At 41.2% G+C, this 22,054-nt stretch overlaps 1 protein-coding gene across 6 annotated transcripts in view; it reads right to left on the bottom strand.

Annotated features, from left to right (window-relative positions):
* Positions 1-22,054, bottom strand: part of LOC117360661 (carbonic anhydrase 4-like) — a 107,006-nt gene that overhangs the window by 34,132 nt on the left and 50,820 nt on the right. For 4 of the 6 annotated variants that reach the window (XM_033944791.1, XM_033944789.1, XM_033944790.1 and 1 more), the window contains 3 exons: positions 18,896-19,060; positions 15,563-15,711; positions 3,493-3,582 (listed from right to left, as the gene is read on the bottom strand). In XM_033944791.1, coding sequence (XP_033800682.1) covers positions 3,493-3,582; positions 15,563-15,711; positions 18,896-19,060 — 404 coding nt within the window. The remainder of the gene's footprint in view (positions 1-3,492; positions 3,583-15,562; positions 15,712-18,895; positions 19,061-22,054) is intronic. The other 2 variants (XM_033944792.1, XM_033944793.1) reach the window with 1 other exon arrangement.

The raw sequence follows: 22,054 nt of genomic DNA, 5'->3' as shown, positions 1-22,054 counted from the left end.
TATTCGCTTGGGTAGCCATGTGGGCCCCGGTACTGAATATCCACTGGGACCTGCATAAGCTCCGGTGGCAATCCCTCTTAAATTAGCACTAGATATTCAGTGTCAGTGCCTGGACATAGCCCCATATATTTAGGAGGAAAGAGGAGTATCTCAGTCTTGGACATATTTAGTTTCAGATGATGGCAGGACATCTAAGCAGTAATGTCAGCCAAACAGGCAGAGACCTTTTCTTGGACTTAAGATGAAATTTTGGGTATAGAGAGGTAGATTTGGGAATCATCAGCATATAGTTGATACTGGAAGCCATGGGAAGAGATCAGGGCACTGAGGGAAGAGATATAGAGAGAGAAAAGGCCCAAAGACAGAACCCTTGGGTATGCTAACCGCTAGCGGGACCTACAAGTGTACTCACTATGGCTCTTCTATATCTCTCCCTACACCTTGCCCTAAGAACTCCGTTCTTCAAGTCTCTCTTGTCTGTACCCTTCTCCTCTACTGCAAACTCCCGACTCTGCCTCTTCTGCCTTGCTCCGCCATATGCCTGGAACAACCTGCCTGAATCAATACGCCAGGCTCCATCTCTGGCAGTATTCAAATCCAGGCTCAAAGCCTACTTTTTTGAAGCTGCATTTAGGTTCTAACGCTTCCAACTTGTAATACACTATATCTGTTTCTCATTCCCTCTGTAGCCCCAACTCTCTCTACCTCTTCATCCCTTTATATTTTTCTTCATGAGCAGTATACAGTATATTGATTCACCCTGTGTCCTGTATGTCTGTCATAATTAGATTGTAAGCTCTTTCAAGCAGGGACCCTCTCGTGCATGACTCCATTAGACTGATAGGCCAGCTACAACAATTTTGTAAGGCCTTGTTTTCAACAACATTTTAAACAACATTTAAATGACTTAACTATAGTATCAAAGAATTGACAATAATCCAGCTTTTTTTCTTTTATGCTCTCTTATGCACTCTAGTCTTAATTACATGTGAACTGAGTCGAGCTCCGTTGGGAGATGACCCGGTACATAAATTGAAGACTAGATTAGATTAATGTACAGTGCTGCGTGTATCTGGTAGCATTATAGAAATAATAAATAGTAGTACAGTTGTAGTAGTAATAGTATAGTTCACCCCTTCTCTGTATCTAATTATAGCGAACCGCAGAAATTGTCTGTGCAGCCTTTATAATTACAAGTATAGAACAGTTTATCCCATACAACTATAGTCCATAACAAAAGTTAATGCTGGAGCCCTGCGATATTCTGAAGTTACTTTTACCACAACCTGTTGCATTCAGATTTTTTATATTCTTTATAGTGTATATTATTTCCATTCACACTCCTATCTACACCTACTTTAGTTCATTAAACTCGATATACCTCTATTTGGGTTAATTTTACTAAAACCATGGCAAAAGTGACCTTAGTGTGCTGCTTAAATGTGTCCTTCCCATGCGTTAAGGCCACTTGTGCCCCAGCTAGAAAATGGGCCCATTTCCTTAATGGCAACGTGCTAATTTCGTCATTGCCGTGCGGCCATTAAAAAAAATTACCGCATGAACCCTTACCAACACCAGTTCTATAGGTGGTAAAGACCTAATCATTAACCCCATGCTAATCAATTAGCACATAGCAATGCCTCACATATTAACTGATTAGTGCTGTCATGCCCATTCTGCACACCCAAACACGCCTCCTTAGACAAAACTAAGAAAAACTATTTTAATGCATGGTGTACGTGTGCAGATAGGCACATTTACTGCGTGGTGGCAGTGGCGTAGCTAGGAAAGTTGATGCCTGGGACGGTGACACCTGGCACCGCCATGCCAAGTGCCCCCTTGCTCTTCCTCACCGTGCTGTGTGCCCCCACCCCTTGCCACTTGAGTGCCTCCTCTGTCTCCCCACGTACCTCTTGAAATGTTTTCCATCAAGAGTGGCACCTTCTACCTGCTGCTCATGCAGACCTTGGCTCTCTTTTGATGTCATGCACTGTTCCCACAGGAGGAGACAGAGAGCAGGAGAAGCGCCAGCGCTGGCATCCCCGTGAAGACTGCACAATCTGCCCCACCCCCTTACTATGCCATTGAGTGCACATTCTGCGGTAAGCCTTTTTAATGTGTGGTAAGCATATGCTAATGCTTACCGCAGTTTAGTAGAATGAATCCTATGGGGCTCATAATTGAAATTTAAACGCGTCTAAAAACCTGCCCGCCAGAACATGGACGACCTAAAAGACAGGTCGTCTAAGTGCCGATAAACTGAGTTTCTGGACATATCCAGGGACTTTTTAGGCCTTTGAATGTTGCTGTGCGCCCAGAGCTAAAAGGGGTATATTTGGAGGAGTGATTAGGGTGGTATTTGGGCGGTATGTGAGCCAATCTAGACTTAGTCATCCTGCAGGGATAATCAAAGGTTACATGAGACTTCCTGGATGAAACTTAGACGTTGTGAGTTAGATAATGTAAAAGCAGGTATAAGTGCCAAAAAGGTATCCAAAGTGACAGATAACAACTGCAGAGACAATGTAAAGACCCCCACACATTCCCCTAATGATCAATGACCCCCCTCACACTTGCCACAAATATCTGAATAAAAACATTCATATCTGTCTCTGGAACATCAGCACCTGGTATAGGAAAGCCTAGTAGAGCTGCATACAGGTGTCTTAAGTAGCCGTGGGGGAGGGGGGCGAGGCTGGTGAATCATAGAGAGGCAGACCCAGGCCCATAAGCCACTCTAACCACTACATTCATGGTGGAAAATATGAGCCCACCAAAAACTCCCCAAATCTTTCTATACTGCCATATAGGTGGCACCTACAGCCATAAGTGCAACTGGGGTTGCATAGTGTGTTTTGGGGGAGGGGTTGGGGGGCTCACCAAATCCTATAAGTAGTGCCCTGTAAGGTGTCCCACTGATCTGTTGCCATGTGTAGATGGCCAGTCCATCACATTGCTGACCCCTCCCACGTCCAAATGGTCTTGTTCTGGGCGTTTGGGACTTAGAGACAAATTTTTGGTCAAAAATGTGGTATAAAGATAGACATACTGGTGGTCTGGACGATCAATGGCCTGGATGTCCAGATAGACAATTTTTGGGGAAAAAAAATTCTATACATTTTTCGAGAATGGACATTTTTCCACTGACAACTTTGGGCATCTAGTGCCATATGTCCGAATTGGACAGATAATTCTTTTTATAATAGGGAACACAAATTAACAAAGAGGAACAGTGACAGGGCAGGGAAAATAAAGGATGGGGATAAGAAACATAGAAACATAGAAAATGGTGGCAGAAAAGGGCCATAGCCCATCGAGTCTGCCCATTCCAAGTGCCCGCCCCCCTGAATTTACTCCCCTAAAGAAGGATAAGGTAGGAGGATGTGAAATTGGGAGAAGAAAAGCCAATAAGCTGGAGTATATGAAGTTACTGTAGTAAATCTGACGGATAATCAAAACGATTGAGATCTTCAAAAACTAAACATTGCTCACATTAATGAAGAAGGCCAAGACAGCAATCCCAGTGGAGTTCTTCCGGCTCTCGCTTAGGTTCAGTTTGTTGATGGTGTGCACAATATGCATCTATGTAAAGTAAAGAGAGAGAAAAGAATAGGGATAAATTTCAAAAGGTACTGTATGGTTGCAAGATGCATAACTCAGGAACCATTGTGCTGACCCTGGGTTTCTGTCATCTGCTAGTCATTCAGAATTCATTCTCATTTTCCATGTGTGGAAATTAATAACACTGCATATACACCTTTTTCACATATGTAGTTAATTCTGATTCAAGTGCAGGTTTGGACTAGACTGGTTCTCTGTTTCCAAAGTGGAGCAGAGGATGAGAATACTTTAATACTGCATCTTTTCAGAGATAGTTTTTTAATCCTGTACTAGTTATTTAGGGGCCCTTTTTCTAAATTGCAGTACATTTTGCACTTACCACATTTTTTTTTTTAACATCATTTTTATTACCACATTTATAATGCAAAAATTTATGTGTGGTAAGTGCAAAACCTGTGTGGTACATGCAAGGGGCATTCACTGCTTCAATCCTAGATTTGCCACACAAGGCACACACTGTAGTTAATGCATGGCCACAGCATTACATGCCTTGGCCAATAGTGTGGGCCTTCCACATTATTGACCAGGACATGTAAAACATGACAGTGCATTAAAAGGATTATGACAGCTACCCGCAACAGTGATAAGCCCCCTCCCTCTGAACACAACCCCAAACCCTCTGATATACAGCCCTGCCTCCTATTCACACCCAACTCCTCCTGCTGTTAACCCCAACCCCTGAGCACAGTGACGTAGTAAGGGTGAGGGGCGCCTCTTCCTGCTGCATGTGCATCCCCTTCGATGTCACTTCCTAGGCGCGGGTCCCGGAAGTGACATCAGAGAGAGTGCCAAAAAGGTTTGGGGGAAGGCAAGGAGAAGAGCGGGCAGGCAGGAAGCAAGAGAGTGTGTGGGGGGGTGAGCAGGGGGGGGCGCCGCCGCGCTCTTAGGAAGACTGTACCCTGGGAGGGCTACACAGCCCTTACTACACCACTGCATGAGTACACACCCCATTCTTTTAATGCTCATCCCTCTTCATGTTACAAACTTAACCCCTCCTGCTGTCAACCCAAACATCGTGACACAAGCCCAACATCCAAAGAACAATCTCCAACTTCTCCAATGCCAGCCTGACCTCTGTACAACAATCCCCCAACCTCCTAAATGCTATATATGCCCTATGATAGTGCATTATTAATTTTTTTTCCAACCTACTAGCAAGGTGATAACTGTGCTATTTAAGTATTACGCGGCGGCCCTTAGGTCAAAGACCAGTGCCCTGAGTCTAGCCTTACCTGCATACGTTCTGGTTCAGCAGGAACTTGTCTAACATTGTCTTGAATCCCTGGAGGGTGTTTCTCCCTATAACAGCCTCAAGAAGAGCGTTCCAGTTTTCTACCACTCTCTGGGTGAAAAAGAACTTCCTTACGTTTGTATGGAATCTATTCCCTTTTAACTTTAGAGAGTGCCCTCTCGTTCTCTCTACCTTGGAGAGGGTGAACAACCTGTCTTTATCTACCTGTCTTTATCTTTTCAAGGGAGAAGAGGCCCAGTTTCTCTAATCTCTCACTGTACAGCAACTCCTCCATCCCCTTAACCATTTTAGTCGCTTTTCTCTGGACCCTTTCGAGTAGTACTGTGTCCTTCTTCATGTACAGTGACCAGTGCTGGACACAGTATTCCAGGTGGGGGCGTACCATGGCCCAGTACAGTGGCATGATGACCTTCTCCGATCTGTTCGTGATCCCCTTCTTAATCATTACTAGCATTCTGTTCGCCCTTTTCGCCTTCGCCACACATTGCACGGATGGCTTCATTGACTTGTCGACCAGTACTCCCAAGTTTCTTTCCTGAGGGGTCTCTCCAAGTACTGCACCGGACATTCTGTATTCGTGTATAAGATTTTTCTTACTGACATGCATCACCTTACACTTATCAATGTTAAACCTCATTTGCCATGTCGCGACCCATTTCTCGAGTGCTTTTATGTCACATTGCAGGTCTTCGCATCATGGTGCTATATATTACCCCTGACCTAGAAACAGAAGAGTGGGAAAACATTCTGAACCTTATTGTAATAATCAACCTAAAATTCTCCACATTCTGGGTCTGCGGCAACTTTAATATGCATGTAGTTGACTCAACAAGTCAAAGAGCCCAATGGATAGTCCAAGAACTGGAAGGACTAGGCCTATACCAAACTGAGGGAAAAACCCACTTAAAAGGAGCACACCTTAGATGTACTGTTTGGCAGAGAGGAGGATGTAGGTGACTACAGCCCCTCCACAGTGAAAATGCTATGGACAGACCACTACTTATTACACTTAAACATAACCAAAAAGTAAAAAACAAGACCAAAAATTTGAAGAGGTTTAATGGTACCAAATTCAAAAACAAACTGGAAACATACCTCATAGAAATCAAAACTGAAAGCGCAGACCTCACAGAATGAGTAAGACTCTGGGATGAAGCACTGGACTATAGTCTAGAGCAGTGGTTCCCAACCCTGTCCTGGAGGACCACTAGGCCAGTTGGGTTTTTAGGATAGCCCTAATGAATATGCATGAGAGAGATCTGCATATAATAGAGGTACCATGCATGCAAATCTGCTCCATGCATATTTATTAGGGCTATCCTGAAAACCTGACTGGCCTGGCTTGGTGGTCCTCCAGGACACGGTTGGGAACCACTGATCTAGAGGAAGTAGCCCCATTAAAATTACAAAAACCTAACATAAGAAAAGATGGATTCACCCCCTCAGATGAAAACATTTAAACTAAAAAGAGAGAAAAGAAAATTTGAAAGAAAATTGAGGAAATCAGACAAATATGAGGAGACTAGAAAGGCCTGGCTCAAACTCAACAGAGCCTACATTAAGAAGATAGGAAAAGAAGGAATACCTCTCAAAAAAATCCTCAAAGCCAGAAACTCCACAAAAATCCTATACCAGGTAGTATACTGATTAAGGAAAAAAACAGAAAGAGACTACAACCAAATGTTCCCTAACCAGTAAAAAATTCAGCAACTTTTTCAACGAGAAAATAAGAACTCTACGGAAAGACAACGGACTAAATGACAACATATCTATAGACAAACACAATGGGGGAACTAGAGATAATATGGAAGAATTTGAACCCGTCACAGAAATCCAAGCGAAGAAACTACTGAGAAGAGTGAAACCAGGCCTACCAACTCTCAACACCTGCCCGATTCAACCAATGAGAGAACTCGAAGGCCCAGCACTCTCCTACCTTATGGACATCATCAACAACTCATTACAAGTTCCACTTAAATGGAAACTCTCAGTCATCAAACCCATTCTGAAGAATAAAGAAAAAGACCTAGAAAACCTCTCTAACTACAGACTGGTAACTAACCACCATGGATATCCAAACTAGTAGACAAACTAGCATGCCAACAAATATCAGACTTCCTGGAAAACTCATTGAAGCTGGACCAGGCCCAATCAGGATTCATAAGGCACCTGAGCATGGAAACTGTTCTAGTAGCAATGCAGGACTCCATCCATAACCCTTTCAGGACCAAGGGACATATTTGTCCCATAACTTTAAAATCCTATAAATTTTGATTGGGATAGTCTACAGTTCTAAATTTGATATGTACGGATTCCATATGATACTGCCTTTATGTAAACAAACTGGTTCCGACATTCATTCATTAGCGTCGTTGCCAGATTGACGAGAAGATTCACTTGCCACACTGTCCATAAGCCAGAAGTGTGATTTTTTTAAATAAAAATAATGATATTTCACAAAAAAAATCAATTTTTTGGCATCTGCAAGCCCTTTTTACCATAAAAATGTCGTCAAAACCACAAAAATTGGCCTACGATCCTTATGGTCCTGAAAGGGTTAAACACCAGGCTAATGAAGAAGACGTGCTACTGGGGTTTTTACACCTCTCAGCAGCTTTCAACCTAGTCCAACACACACTGTTAAAATCACTATGCAGAGATGTAGGCACATAAGAAAAAGCCATAGCATGGATAGAATCATTTCTATCTAAAAGACTAATGAGAGTAGAATGGCAGGGGCATACCAGCACCTGGAAAGAAACAGACATAAGGGTACCACAGGGATCCGCCATGTTACCCTTGCTGTTCAACATCTTCCTCCAACCACTGGGAAAATTCATTAAAAAACTGTAGTGGGAATGTTACATCTACTCAGATGACATTCAACTGATCATCCCACTGAAGAAACAGGATGCAAAGACTAAACAGATCAAGACAGGCCTAGAGAAAATCTTTGGATGGTTTCAAGCAAACGGACTAGTTAACAAAGTTAACAAACTAGTTAACAAAGAAAAGACAGAACTACTTCTCATATATAAATGGGGGGGAAACAGCTCCAGTTTTCAACTAACACTAAACGGCAATACCATAGAATCAGCCAAGTATGGGGTAAGAAACATAGGAGTATGGCTGGGCTCAAGCCTAGACATGACAACACAGATCCAATGCATTGTCAAAAATACTTATGGCACACTTTACTGGGTTAGAGGACTAAAACTCTACTTCTCCCAACAAGCAATGTCCAATATCCCTGGTACTCACAATCTTCGACTACTGCAATGCAACCTTGCTGATCAGACAGATCCAAATAGTACAAAATGCTGCAGCAAGGTTTTTGCTAGAAAAACCAAGACAGATGGGTGCCACCCCACTACTGAAAGAGTTATACTGGCTCCTGAATGAAAGCAGGGTGAAATTCAAGATCTTATTACTGACACACAAAACCGTTCACCTCTCAGAACTGCAATATCTTGCAGCCAGACTACATAACCTACTCCACATCATTCTCTATGCTATAAATACCCTCCTTCAAAGACATAAAATACAAAAGCACAAGACCAAGAATGTTCTCTGTAATGGCTCCAATGTAATGGAACGCCCTACTGAAGGAATTAGAACTAGAAAAGGACACCATAAAATTCAAGAAAGGGATAGAGACTATCCTTTTCTAGACTACTTCAACTGAAACTATGAACTGATAGAGGGAGGAAGAAACAGAGGAAAATAGGCTCTCACACCCCCACCCCACTTGGAACACAATAGGAGGACATGACATATATGCACATAGTAGATCTTTCCAGAAATGTTTAAAATATGATGAATATAGTAAATGGAGCTATGATAATTCTAGTTATACTCATCATAATTTATCTAAGATAAATGTAAATAGGATGAATATACTCGTATTAACATTGCTAAAGCTCTTTAGGGTACATGTAAATATAGATTACTTAGTTGCAACAGTTAACTTATTTAGGAGGATGTAAATATAACATACTTAGAATGGTTAACTGTAATCTTGTGTAAACATAGCATACATACATAATAGTATAATAATGCAAATTCAAACATGATACCCTAGCCAAGCAGCTAAGAGGCCGACAACAATCACAGTGGAATCCATCTGATTCTGTATTTAAAATACATTGCAGATGTCTTTGAAAACCACTCTGAATTGACTCCCCAGTCATTAGTAGCAGTATAGAAGCTTCCAATAAAGATACTGTGAACCAGAAATAACTACAAATAGGAGTCTGGTGACTAAATTGCCAAGTTTTAGAAGTACCGAGGTCTTTTTTCTCCTCTTTTTAAGAGGTTGTATAGCAATTTCTTTACTCTCTCTGGATGAGAGTAAAGTTGTGGGGGTTTTTTTGTTTGATATTTGCCTAACTCTTACCCTAATGTATATTTCTGCAATTTCAACTATCCTAATATTACATTACATTACATTAGAGATTTCTATTCCGCCACTACATTGTGGTTCAAGGCAGATTACAAAAGAGATATAGATGGTGGGTTACAAAGGAAGGTCATTTCTGGAGAAGGTAAAGAGTAGATCAGGTAGTTTGGAGAGAAGGGGGGAAGGAAAGTATTAGTGGTGGTAAGACTTTTTCAGGGCTTTCTTGAAGAGTATAGTTTTAATTTCTTTTCTGAATATCTTGTAGTCTGGGGTTGTTTTTTTATTATTTTTTTAATTCTTTATTCATTTTCAAATTTACAATAAGTGTAACAATATATCCAACCAAATAAACAATAAATATAACACTTAATAATCATCAATAATACAAATGATATGCTCCTATCTCCCACCCTTTCTTATCATATAATCAATACCTTATACAATATGTAACAATAAATTTACCCTCTCCCCCCCCCCCTTACAAGCAAACTTGTAAATTTAAGGGAAAAAAAAAAATCTCATCTAATCGGTACAATACTTTGTAAATGGCTCCCACACATCCTGAAATTTCCTGAAAAAACCGCGCTGTATTGCAATAAATCTTTCCATTTTATAAACATGACATAAGGAATTCCACCAAAATTATAATTTAATCTACTCCAATTTTTCCAATTATACATAATTTGTTGAATGGCAACCCCAGTCATTATAAGTAATAATTTGTTATTATTTGTAGAAATCTGACTTTTTGCTCTCATTGCCATACCAAATAGCACAGTATCGTATGATAATGCCACTGGGTTGTGTAATAAACAATTAATTTGGTCCCAAATTGATTTCTAGAAATTCATAAATGATCTAAAGTCCCTGCTTCGAGATGACAGTGCCAACATTTATTAGACTTAGAGCTATCCAATTTTTGTAATCAAACAGGGGTCCATAATGCTCTATGTAACAGAAAAAAACAAGTTTGTCTCATAGATGCCGACACTGTACATCTCATCCTCCAAGTCCAAATTCGTGGCCATTGAGACGCAGTAATTTGGTGCTTAATCTCAATACTCCAAATGTCTCTCAGATCAGTGTTTAGTTTCTTTTTAATAAATCCAGTCAGCAATTTATACCACTGGCCACCCTAGTCTGGGGTTGTTATCAGAAGTTTGGAGATTTGGTTATCAAGTTTTGCTGCTTGGGTGGCTAGGAGGCCATCGCATAGTTTTTTTCCATTTAACTTCTTTGATTGGAGGGTGTGAAAATGGGGTGTGTGTTTTTCTGTGTCTGGTTGAGGTAGTTTGGATGAGGCAGATGTCCAGGTAGGTTGGGCAGTCTCCGTTTATAGTTTTAAATAAAATGCAGTAGTTCAGTTAAAAGCATCTTTAAAAAGAAAGCACTTTAAATTGCTTTTAAAATTTTTTAGGTTTTTTTCCATTTTTATATACAAAGGGAGAGCGTTCCAGATTGTAGGGGCTGTAACAGAAAACGTGGAGGTGCGACGCATGCCAATGATTTTTAAAGAGGGAATATTAAGGTTATATTGAGAGATGGATCTTAAAGTTCTTGGGGGGTCATATGGAATCAGAAGTCTATCTTTTCCTTATGTTTCTATGGCCTACGGGTCAACATTTACCCAGTTTGTACGGTCTGTAGTCCTGCAGTTTACTATAGGAAAGTATGTTTAATTGTCATTTTTGTTAAAATGTTAATATTTTTTACTTTGTACAACGCTTTGTAGTATTGAAAAGGCGTTTAATCAAAAATTGAATAAACTATAAACTATAACTATAATTTAAATAGTATTCTTTCCTGGACTGGAAGCCAGTGTGAGCTGATGTATGCTTCAGTAATATGGTCATGTTTCCTCAGTGAGTAGATGAGTCTCAGAGCTGTATTTTGTTTGTAATTGTTTAGTCAATGTTGCAAGGCAGGGGAGGTAAAGGATGACCTAGTAGACCTAGGATTAAGGATTGTACTATGAGCTGAAATTGTGTTCTTTCGTAGTATTTTCAGACTTGTCTTAGGTTTCTCATAACTGAGAAAGACTTTTGTATTGTTTTATTTATTTGTGGTTGCATGGCGCAGCATCTGTCTATTGTCATTCTTAGTAGTTTTAGGGTGGTTTGGACGGGGTAATTGATTGAGTTGATTTCTATATTGGTTAAGGTTGGGACTTTGTTGTTTTTGAGGAGGATGAATTTTATTTTGTCTGGGTTGTTTCAGTTTGTGCTCTTCCATCCAGGTCGCTACTGTTTCTAGTGTTCAGTGTAGTGTGCTTGTCATGGCGATCTTTGGTTGATCATAAGGTATGAGAATGGTAATGTCGTCAGCATAGCTATAGGAGGTTATGCCTAGTTTGTCCAGGTGTGTCCCGAGAGAGGCAGTATATAGGTTGAAAAGAGTGGGGGAGAGTGGGGTTCCTTGAGAGACACCGCAGGGGTTAGACCAAGGTTCAGATTTTTCTTTATTTGCTTTTACTCTATATGTTCTGGATTTTAGGAAACCTTTAAACCATGAGTATACTTTATCTGAGATCCCTATTATGTCCAAAATTTGTAGAGGGATGTTATGGTCTACCAAGCCAAAAACTGCGGTTAAGTCCAGTTGTATAAGCAGCATTTTTTTTTCCTGTGCTGAGGAGTTGTCTAGCTGTGTCAGTAAGGGAGCCTAGTAGAGTCTCTGTGCTATAGTTGGTTCTAAAGCCAGATTGCTTGGGATAAATGTTACATCAGGGAGGGAGGGAGGTCAGATTCCTAGAAATAATAAATGACTGCATCTTGGAGCAACTGGTCCAGGAATCAATAAGAGGGGCAGCTATTTTAGATCTCATCTTTAGTGGAATGCAAGGTAGTGAATGACACGGTAACAGAATTCATCACGGATAACCATGGGAAACAATCCCATGTCATTCTTTAGTGTCTATCTCAACCTCAGTTCTTCTACACCAGCATTCTTCAATGCAAGACTTGAGGATCAGTGGTTGTGCCCATTCATACTCTGATTCTTCCCTCTCTCCTTAAAGAATGACATGGAGATGATTCCCCGTGGGGACAGGAGCTGTGATAAATTTTGTTGTGTTATTCTTGCAGGGCATAGTATGAGAGCTAATAGTGTTGGGTCCATTGGGAAACAGTGATCATAACATGATCAATTTTGAACTAATATCTGGAGTGAAGTCACAAAAGAAATCTACTTTAGCAGCATTTAATTTTCAAAACAGTGACTATGATAAAATGAGGAAACTTGTTAAAAAGTAGCTAAAAGGATCAGCCAAAGGTTAAATCAAGCATGGATGTTTAAAAATACTATTTTTGAAATCCAGATCAGATGCATTCCATGTGTAAACAAAGGTGAAAAGAAAAGCAAACATGCTTAAAAAGCCAGCATGGTTAAAAAGTGCAGTGAAAAAGACTATTAGAGGAAAAAAAGCATCCTTCAAAGAATGGAATACTGATTTTTAAAAAGGATTCCAGGGAAATTACATACTGGTATGGCTGACTTCAGTTCCGGGCAATGTAGTAGAAACTATTATAAAAAGTAAAATTGCAGAACATGTAGACCAGGGCTGCCCAAGTCCAGTCTTCGAGATCTATCAGCAGGCCAGGTTTTCAGGATATCCACAATGAACATGCATGAGAGAGATTTGCATACCAAGAAGGCAATGCAGGCAAATTTCTCTCATGCATATTCATTGCGGATATCCAAAAAACCTGGCCTGCCAGTAGACCTCGAGGACTGGACTTGGGCAGCCCTGATGTAGACAAACTTGATTTAATGGGTAAGAGTCAGCATGGGATCCGCCAAATGAAGTCTTGCTTCACCAACATGCTTCATTTCTTTGAAGGTGTGAATAAACATATGGATAAAGTTTACAAAAAAAAAAAAAGGTGATCCAGTTGATCTAGAAATGGCCAGAATTTAACAAATTATACAAAAAATACAGCCATGCCTCCTGTGACCTCAACCATTGCCCCCCATATCTCCTTACCACCTCTAGTATAAAGTTCCGCACCATAATTCTACAATGGATCCAATTCACGCTCACAGAGGGCACATTCCCGGACAACCTCAGCGAAATTGTCATCACCCCAATCCAAAAAGACCCAAAGGCACCACAAAACCTCCCTTCCAACTATAGACCTATAGCCTCAATTCCGCTATATGTCAAAATAACAGAAGGCCTAGTAGCCAAACTCCTCACCAATTACATAGAGGACCACAACCTACTACACCCCATGCAATCAGGATTCAGAACAAATTTCAGCACAGAGACATTACTAGGCTCCCTCATGGATACCGTCAGACAACAACTTAGTATAGGGAAAAAAATGCTACTCATACAACTGGACCTATCGGCAGCATTCGACCTAGTAGACCACAACATCCTTCTACAGATACTAGATGCAATAGGCATCTCAGACAAAGTATACTCCTGGTTCAAAGGATTCCTAAAACTCAGAACCTACAGTGTAAAATCAAACAAAGAAAAATCAGAATCCTGGTCAAACCCATGCGGTGTACCACAAGGATCTCCACTGTCCCCCACCCTCTTCAATCTATACACTGCCTCTCTAGGAACCCATCTGGATAATCTAGGCATAACATCCTATAGCTATGCAGATGACATCACCATCCTCATCCCATACGATCATTCCAAACATACCATGACAGAGGAACTTCACCAAACACTGGAAGCAGTCACAACCTGGATGGAAAATCACAAACTTAAACTCAACCAAGACAAAACCAAATTCATCCTCCTAGAAAACGACAGGATCCAAACCACAACCATCCTAGACATAAACGCAACCAAATATCCCATCCAAACAACCATAAAACTACTAGGCATGACCATAGACAGATGCTGCACAATGCAGCCACAATTAAACAAAACAACTCAAAAATCATTCGCAATCATGAGAAACCTGAGACAAGTCCGAAAATTCTTTGAATGCACACAATTCCTACTTATAGTACAATCACTAGTACTAGGAATACTGGACTACTGTAACATTCTCTTCCTCCCATGTCCGGCGACTACGATAAGACAACTCCAAACAATCCAAAATACAGCCTTAAGACTCGTCTATTCATTGAAAAAAACACGACCACATCACTGAAGCCTACATCAACTCACACTGGCTCCCAATCCAAGAAAGAATCCAATTTAAATTTTACTGCATATTATTTAAAACACTACACGGAGACAGCCCATCATACCTGAATAATCGCCTCATCCAAGCAACCAGCACCAGACACAGAAAAACGCACTCCCCATTCATACCCCCCCCATCCAAAGAAGTGAAAAGAACAAAACAACATGACGGCCTCCTAGCCACACAAGCTGCAAGACTGGATAACCAAATCTCCAACCTTCTGATGACCACCCCAGACTATAAGACGTTCAGAAAAGAAATAAAAACCACACTTTTCAAGAAATTCCTAAAACAGAAATAACAACACGACCACTAAAAGCCCTCAAGATCTTCATATTACCTCTCTAGCTATGCTCTACAATTCATATAATTCTGTCATTCTGTAACGCTGTAATTCTTTATTCATTGTAATTCTGTCCTTAAACTAACCTTTTGTAATCCGCCTTGAACCGCAAGGTAATGGCGGAATAGAAATCCCTGATGTAATGTAATGTAATGTAATAAAAGCTCCTCATGAGAGACTCCTGAGAAATTTAGTGTCATGGGATTGGAGGCAATGTTCTATTGTAGATTAGGGATTAGTTATTGGACAGAAAACAGAGGGTAGGGTTAAATGGACATATTTCCCAGTGCAAGAGGGTATATCAAGTTTCAAGTTTTATTAAGGTTTGTTGTACACGCAATGTCAAATACTTCAATGCGTAGAAAATATTAAAAATAGGAGACAAAACAGAACAGTTTTTACCATTAAATACAAAATATATACGTACTAATAAATAACTGATACAGAAGGTGAGGGGGATGAACTACAGTCTTTAAAGAAAGAGAAGAAACATTTCGGGGGAAAAAAACATATGGTGGGTAACACAAAAGAAAAAAAAAGAGATATAAAGGCAGAAATAAACATAGAAAGAAAGAAGATAAATTTGCGACCTACTCGTAGGTCTAATTAGGATCTAAGAGATTTAATGATTGGTAAGTTATACTATCTATATCTTAAATGCATCCTTATACAGGAAACTTTTTAAAGATCGCTTGAATTTTTCTAAAGAGGATTCATTGCGTAAGTATATTGGTAAATTGTTCCAGAGCTGGGGTGCTATAACCGAGAAAATAGGGTTTATTGTCCATAACACTCACCTCCATGGGAAACTGCTTCCCACTCAATCTGTGTTCAGATCCCGGACTGCTGGTCCCATTGCCCCAGTGGAAATGGAAAGCGATAGCAGAGTATTCTGTGTTGAGACCTCCTCCGCTGATGCTTACACCATCATCAAGTGCCACTTCCACTATGGAGTGATACATATTATATAAAAGACAGATACAAGATAAGGACCACTGCCATCCTCCCAACATATAGATTCACATATCTCTACTGATTGTCCCTCACCTAACTCCACTTTTCCAGAAAGTGATACATGGTTGTAGGAGTTAGAAACTCTAAAATATGGCACTCCTTACTTACACACTTACTCACATCCCCTGATTGCAGAGTTAAGCAGTAATATATACATCCTCCAATAATGATCATTTCCTTGCATTTTCCATGGCAATTAATACAAGATTTTGGGACATAGAAACCTTGAGACTTTGTAGTAGAGAATGACACCGGGACAAATTTTTCCCCATCCCCGTGGGAACTCATTTTCCCGTCACTTCCCGGCGAGTTCCTTTCCTGTCCCTACCTCATTCTTGCACGCTTTGTCCTTGTCTGCACAAGCCTCAAACACTTTAAAATCATAAGTGTTTGAGGCCTATGTAGTCCAGGCAGAGCTTACAGGAATGGGGCAAGGACAGGGACAGCAACAATACTTGCTGGGACAGGGAACTGAGTTCCTGTCGGGATGGGGACAAATTTGCCCCAGTGTCATTCTCAACTTTGTAGTTTTTTTGTTCCCTCCCCCTCCCCACATACACATTGTCCATTGATGGTCACCTCATTGCTCAACTTTGCTTCCATACAAACACACATATATGTACAACCTCCACTGATCATCCCTCGCCCACTCAGTTTTACTACCATTGTAGAGTGGTGTATGGGCTAAAGAGATGGGCCTCCTAGGACCTGACACTTTACACAGACACACACATCACTGCCTTTAAGATCCGAAAAGAGAATGCCCCCAACTACCTAACAGAATCTACTCTAACAGATATTCCACCAGAAATATTTTCCACTTAAAATTCCCAGCATGCAATAATATAAAGTCTACCAAGCAAATTACTTTATCTACCCAATATCAATTAGCAAAATGGTGGAACCAACTACCACTCACACTATGATCTTGTGACCACTATCTCAGATTCAGAAAACTTTTAAAAGCATTTCTGTACCAAGACAGGGAACCAACCCTGAATGAACTGAAATGGTATTATAAAAGCCCATTTCTAAACTGTCTAATGCAACTCCTGGGACAAAACAAAGAGCCAACGATGACCTACTTGTACTTGTAAATATGTATTTGTAACTATGACTTGACTGTATTAATAGTTGTACTGATCTACCTGTACTAGTAACCGTATTGAATGTTCGTATGAAAATGTCCATTGTAACTTCCTGGATAACTGATCCAACCTCTTGTAATGTAATCTGACCTTGAACTGAATAGTTAAAGGCGAAATAGAAAACCTGATTAACATAACATCTTACATTGACACTCAACTTCATTTCCATTGCAGAAAGGTACACAGATGTGAGAGTCACTATAAGAACTCATGGACTTCACATACTCTCACCTAGTTTTATTTCCATATCTATAACTACAATAAACACTAGAGGGCAGTTCTATAAGTAGGTGTCAAAATATAGCCGCTCACTTTGTGGGTAGTGCACCTATTCTATAAGTCCACATACTAGCATTAAGTTGGCAGAAATGAGCCGACATTTAGGCATGCCCATGTTTACCAGACTATATGGCAGGCATAAATAGGTGTGCCTAAATACAGCAGGTGTTCGGTAACTTATAGTAACCTTTAAGTTGTGTGTATAACGTCAGCCTCGCTCATGGACTTGCCCCCATGTATTTAGGCACCAAGGTGCCGTTTATAGAATCAGAGCCAAAATGCCTAACTTCTAGGTGCCACTGAGCACAATTTTCAGTCATCCACTAGGCACTGCTTATAGAATCACACTTCCATCTAGGCTAGGGGTTTTTTTTTTGGCCTAAATGAGTATGCCTAAGTTAGACACCTACTGGGGCCTAAGTCAAACCACACCCAAAATCTGCCCAGAATCCACTCCTAACTACGCCTACTTTCTGGTAAGTTGCCTACCAGCTAATTAATTTTAATCGGTTTTAATTTTTTTTTAATGGCACTTTCAATTAACAGTGCCAATCGAGCTAATTAAGAAAATTACCCCCTCCCCTCTTCTTTTACAAGGTTGCGATAGAAGTTTCTACCACGGCCCAGAGCACTAAATGCTCTGACGCTGCTCCAATGCTCATAGGCATGAAAATGGTTTATAAAATTATTCTCTAGGCCAGTGTATCTCAAACTGTGTGCCTCCTGAGATTTCAAGTGTGCCGCGGTACACTGAGGAGGAAAAGAGGCGCCTGCTCACTACGCGGTACAGTGCCAGCGCTGCCCAATTTGCCGAAGGCCTGCATGTTTCCCCCTTCTCTCTAGCTTCCTCCGGTTTCCTCCCTGGCCTCCCGGTCTCACCTTTAAAGCTAATTATAGCAGCCTGCAGAGGATCGCCGGTAGGTAAAATGATTTTATTTTCAGCATAGTGATTGAAATGTGTCAGTTTTGAGAATTTATCTGCTGTGTATATTGTGTGTGTATATGAAAAATGAATGGAAAAAATTGCATTACAATTAGCAAAGGGGATGGGATCTGGGGCAGAGCTTGGGTGAGCCTAGGGAGGTCTGTGGTTGGGGTACTCAGTTGATATTTGTTAGACTTAGGAGGTACTTAGCTTGAACTAATTGAGAAACACTGTTGTAAGCAATCAGCTGGCGCCTGTGCCTCTCCTTCTCTCCGGCCCTCTTCACTGCTGGCACCCCCTACTGGCGTCTCAGGGCCCATCTGGCGGGCCTCTGCCCATGCGCAGACGTTAACGTGATGTCATCACAACGACGTTCACGTACTTCTGGGTGCCTCAAGCCGTGGCCACTACCTTTAGGGTGCCCCAGCTCAAGAAAGTTTGAGAAACACTGCTTTAAGCTTAGAGCAAGATGTATTCCATAAACTGGTTTCTTCATCTTTCAACACCAGATGTGTTATGAATTATCTCAAGTTTTGGAAGCTATTAAAGATATGGTTATTTACCAAACAATTTTCAATAGACCTATTACTGTTTTGAGGTTTTTAAAATTGTTATGCTTATTGGATTAATATTAGATTTTTATTTCTTTATGTATTGTACCAATTAGTTATATTGGAAGAGATTTTTTTCTCCTATACTGAGCTAACAATTATGAGGCTGCATAAAAAATTCTGTTTATTATTGTTATTATGAATGTATCTTACCTGTATGTCCCAAGTTTTTTATGCTGAGCAGCAAAGTTGCATTGTCATAACCTGTGAACTGAAACGAGCCAAGACTGGAGTTCCTGACCACTGCACTCTCATTGATGTCCAGTGGAGACTGCCTATTACCGCCACAGAAACCAAGTCTACTCCAGGTGTCAGGCTCTGTGGGGGGGGGGGGGGGGGAAAGACAGTCTCTGAATATGTAGCTTGACAACACAACCTGCTTCCTCATATCCAAGGTAATGATAGGGGCAAGAAGCCTAATGAGTACAGAATGGAAGTGTGAGGCAGGGGCAGGAGTATTAATCCTCAACACTGTCACTGGCATTTTCTGTGCTACCTTGTCAAAATTCATTTTACAGTATTCCCCTGTGTCTCATTTGGAATCCACAGCCCTGCACTGAATTGATATGTGTGTGTGTGTGTGTGTGTGTGGGTACCAGTATACTGTATGTGAAAGAGACCTTTGGATGAATTATTTATCTCCTGGACCTTGGTTCTAATGTCAAAGGGACCCAAGTTATACAGAATGTAGAGTTTAGAATTGAGACATCCACATTGTGACATCCTCACTTCTGGTGGAATTTTAGGAAAGGATCTTTAAATACTGTGTCGTTTCAAAAACATCTGCAGGACTGCACATGCATTTGCTGACACATGCAAGCGGGAGTAGGGCTGCTAGATTTTACTATTGTAAAATCCAGACACCTTAGACCCGCCCCCAGGCCCGCCCTAGCTCCGCCCCCTGCTTTGGTCGGGAAGGAGGCAATCCGCGCACAAATACAGGATGTCTGGTGCAGTACTCGGAGACACCCCCCAGGAAAGAGACTTGGGAGTACTGGTCGACAAGTCATTGAAGCCGTCCACACAATGTGTGGCGTTGGCGAAAAGGGCGAACAGAATGCTAGGAATGATTAAGAAGGGGATCACGAACAGATCGGAGAAAGTCATCATGCCGCTGTACCAGGCCATGGTACGCCCCTACCTGGAATACTGCATCCAGTACTGGTCACTGTACATGAAGAAGGACACAGTACTACTCGAAAGGGTCCAGAGAAGAGCGACTAAAATGGTTAAGGGGCTGGAGGAGTTGCTGTACAGTGAGAGATTAGAGAAACTGGGCCTCTTCTCCCTTGAAAAGAGGAGACTAAGAGGGGACATGATCGAAACATTCGAGATACTGAAGGGAATAGACTTAGTAGATAAGGACAGGTTGTTCATTCTCTCCAAGGTAGAGAGAACGAGAGGGCACTCTCTAAAGTTAAAAGGGAATAGATTCCATACAAACATAAGGAAGTTCTTCTTCACCCAGGGAGTGGTAGAAAATGGGAACGCTCTTCTGGAGGCTGTTATAGGGGAAAGCACCCTCCAGGGATTCAAGATAAAGTTAGATAAGTTCCTGCTGAATCAGAACGTATGTAGGCAAGGCTAGTCTTAGTTAAGGCACCGGTCTTTGACCTAAGGGCTGCCACGTGAGCAGACTGGGCATAATGAACCAGTGGTCTGACCCAGCAGCGGCAATTCTTATGTTCTTATGACATCACGTGCACGTGTGTACGCCATCTTCACATGGCACCCGTGCGCGGATTGCCTCCTGCTTGATGCAATTGAGAGGAGGCTTTCTAAAACCCAGACAAAGTGCCAGGTTTTGAAAAGCCGTCTGGACTCCCAGCCATATCCTCAAAAGGAGAACACATCCGGGGAAATCCAGACGACTGGCAACCGTAAGAGGGAACAACCATTTTACACATATACATGCTGAAACAATGAATGACATGGACTCAGCAATTTCCACATGGATGTGTCAGCACTTGCATATAGAAGTGTCGATTTTGCACTTCTGTGTGTGACACCACTTTTATATGTAGCTGCCCCTTTTTACAAACCTGACAATGAAGTAGTGAGGCTACAATTTTAGTGTGGTTTCATTTTGGAAGCAGAAATAAACTATATGGGATTAAAGAGAATGACTCAATGAATCCTTGTATAAAGCCCTGGGCAAAACAAGCACCTTTTATTTTTTTGTTAAACCTATGCATGTCTTTGAGCTGCTGAAAACCTTTCATAAAAATTTTTCCACATATATGTGCATTCCTCTTATAAATTTTAGCCCTAGTCAAGCCATGATGTTTACACATTTTGAGAGAGTTGCATGGGGATAAACTTCACCTGTCCCCACTTTAATTTCCTCCATTTCCGCCCGTCCTCGCAAATAATATCTTACATCCCCACTTGTACCCATAAAAAAAGAAATAAATGCATAGGGGTGAGGCTGGGAAGAAGCACTCACCAATCACCAGTCACCACACCCCTGGTGAATGTGACCTCCCAGTTCTGCCCTCAAATCAGTGAAGAGATAGTGACAGTGGCACAAGGAAAGAATAGATAAGCTGCCCTGGGACCATACTTCCATGGGAACCCTGCAAGTCCTTCATCCATCCCTGCAGGAATCCTGCAGACTTTGATAGAATCCCTGCAGGAGTCCTGTGGACCTGGAAGGGATCCCCATGGGATTCTCACTAACCCCATTCCTGGACAAGAATTTATCAGGCTTGATGGTGGAGACAAACCTATTAAGGGGACAGCCTTGATACAGCCGAGGAGGTGACGGTGGGTCCCGAGCCGACAAAAACTCTAACACAATAAGATAAGTGCCTAGTGTGGCGTCTTTTAAAAGATATTTAAAGTTACAAAATAGATACTTTATTTATTTCTACTGATGGAAAATACAAGTAAAAAAGTAAATAATGACACAAGGGATCGATGACGATCTGAGCAGCATTCTTAAAACAAAGACAGATTGCTGCGCTCAATTCTGAGGATCCTAAAACTCTAAAGCTTAAAGTGTAAGAGTGTTATGATTGCATACTTGATGTGATAGTAGTGATTTACATGTAGCCATGTTTCTAAACTAATGGCCAAAATCTTTGTAATTGGTGCCTGGCCTTAGGACAAGTCACTTTTGGCCTGGATGCACTAAAGATAATCGGTAATACTGACTGGATAGCTGTTGGTCGATGAGCGAGCGATGTGCTACCAAGTTTGCATGCAAACAATGTGCATGGAGGTGCAAATCATTTCTATGCAAACCCAACAGATCAATCGCTTAGTGAGCGATTTACACATGTGCACAGCCCTAACAGCAGTGACATGGGA

Source organism: Geotrypetes seraphini, chromosome 5, assembly GCF_902459505.1.
Source record: "Geotrypetes seraphini chromosome 5, aGeoSer1.1, whole genome shotgun sequence".
In the NCBI taxonomy this organism is placed as follows: Eukaryota; Metazoa; Chordata; class Amphibia; order Gymnophiona; family Dermophiidae; genus Geotrypetes; species Geotrypetes seraphini.
The sequence above is the reverse complement of the archived record's forward strand: the minus strand, read 5'-3'. Positions and strand labels throughout refer to the sequence as shown.